The sequence below is a fragment of the Primulina huaijiensis genome, unplaced genomic scaffold (genome assembly GCF_012295235.1).
Source record: "Primulina huaijiensis isolate GDHJ02 unplaced genomic scaffold, ASM1229523v2 scaffold589, whole genome shotgun sequence".
Classification (NCBI taxonomy): Eukaryota; Viridiplantae; Streptophyta; class Magnoliopsida; order Lamiales; family Gesneriaceae; genus Primulina; species Primulina huaijiensis.
The window spans coordinates 17,179-18,654 of record NW_027360831.1 but is presented as its reverse complement, the minus strand read 5'-3'; the positions used below and the strand labels follow the sequence as shown (position 1 = coordinate 18,654).

The window sequence follows — 1,476 nt, the reverse complement described above, 5'->3', positions numbered from 1 at the left end:
ATTTTTCGTGTGGTCCATGCATACAAGTTTCAAACACACTCTTAATATTCTCATCCAGCACATACAACTCTTTCACATGCTCAAATCCCAAAATTTTTTATTCCAAGCTAGATATTAGTACGTACCTCCGGGATAGTGCGTCGGCCACTATGTTTTCCTTACCTTGTTTGTACTTGATGATGTATGGGAACGTTTCAATGAATGCCACCCACTTTGCATGCCGCTTGTTCAACTTATGTTGCCCTTTGAGGTGTTTTAGGGACTCATGATCCGAATGAATCACAAATTCCTTAGGCCTCAAGTAGTACTGCCACGTCTCTAGAGTCCTCACAAGCACGTATAACTCCTTGTCATACGTGTGATAGTTCAAGGCGGCTCCATTGATCTTCTCACTAAAGTATGCCACTGGCCGCCCTCCTTGCATCAAAACTCCGCCAATACCTATACCTGAAGCATCACATTCAATTTCAAACGTATTAGCAAAGTGTTAGGATAGGCAGTTTATTAGAGTTCTGGTTGTTATTCCTTTTCTTATCCTTTTATTGTTTTTATTTTCCTTGATTTCCTCCCTGATTGTTAGGAGGTTTGTTAGTTGTTGAGTTTGTTCCTAGTTTTATGCTAGGTTTTAGTTTCTATCTGTTCTAAAGTGTACTATATATGTTAGGGTTGATGATCAATAAAATATATGAATTTTATTCCTAAAACTTACATGGTATCAGAGCTATGTTACTAACCTCTCATGGCCGCCAACAAAGGAATAAATTTTGGCTCGTTTGGGCAAACCTCTGAATCAGAGGCAACCTCTAGAATTTCTACCTCATCCTCTGCTCACGACATGACATCTACCTCGATTCAAATTACGGTCCATCGTCTAAACGAGCAGAACTTCTTGGAATGGTCACAGTCCGTAAAACTTGCAATTGATGGGCGTGGAAAACTGGTGTATTTGACTGGAGAGGCAGAGAAACCGGCTGAGACAGAGTCAACATACAAAACATGGAGATCAGAAAACTCTCTTGTGATGGCGTGGCTTCTCAACTCCATGGACACCTCAATCGCCAGACCACATATGTTCATGAAGACTGCGAAAGATGTGTGGGACTCTGTAAAAGAGACTTACTCAGACTCCGAGAATTCATCTCAGATATTCGAGTTGAAGGCAAAACTCTGGAATCTGAAACAGGGTGATCTTGAGGTAACCATTTATTACAATGAGATGTCAGCTTAGTGGCAGGAGCTGGATCAACACTACGATGATGTCTGGGAAAGCAAGGATGATTATGCGAGACAAAAGAAGGAGAGGAGAATGATCGGGTATACATGTTTTTGGCTGGAATGAATCAAAATCTCGATGAAATTAAAGGACGAATAATTGGAAGAAAACCAGTTCCTTCGATCAGAGAAGTTTTCTCTGAAATTCGCCAAGAAGAGAGCAGGAAGAAGGTGATGCATAGCCAGGCCGAGAACAATATTGGC

The 1,476-nt window shown here is 41.1% G+C and overlaps 1 protein-coding gene across 1 annotated transcript; it reads left to right on the top strand.

Moving 5' to 3' along the window:
• The first annotated feature begins 739 nt into the window (after positions 1-739).
• Positions 740-1,228, top strand: LOC140970344 (uncharacterized). Its single transcript, XM_073432013.1, has one exon. The coding sequence runs from the start codon at positions 740-742 to the stop codon at positions 1,226-1,228; it is 489 nt and encodes a 162-aa protein (XP_073288114.1).
• The last annotated feature ends 248 nt before the right edge of the window (positions 1,229-1,476 follow it).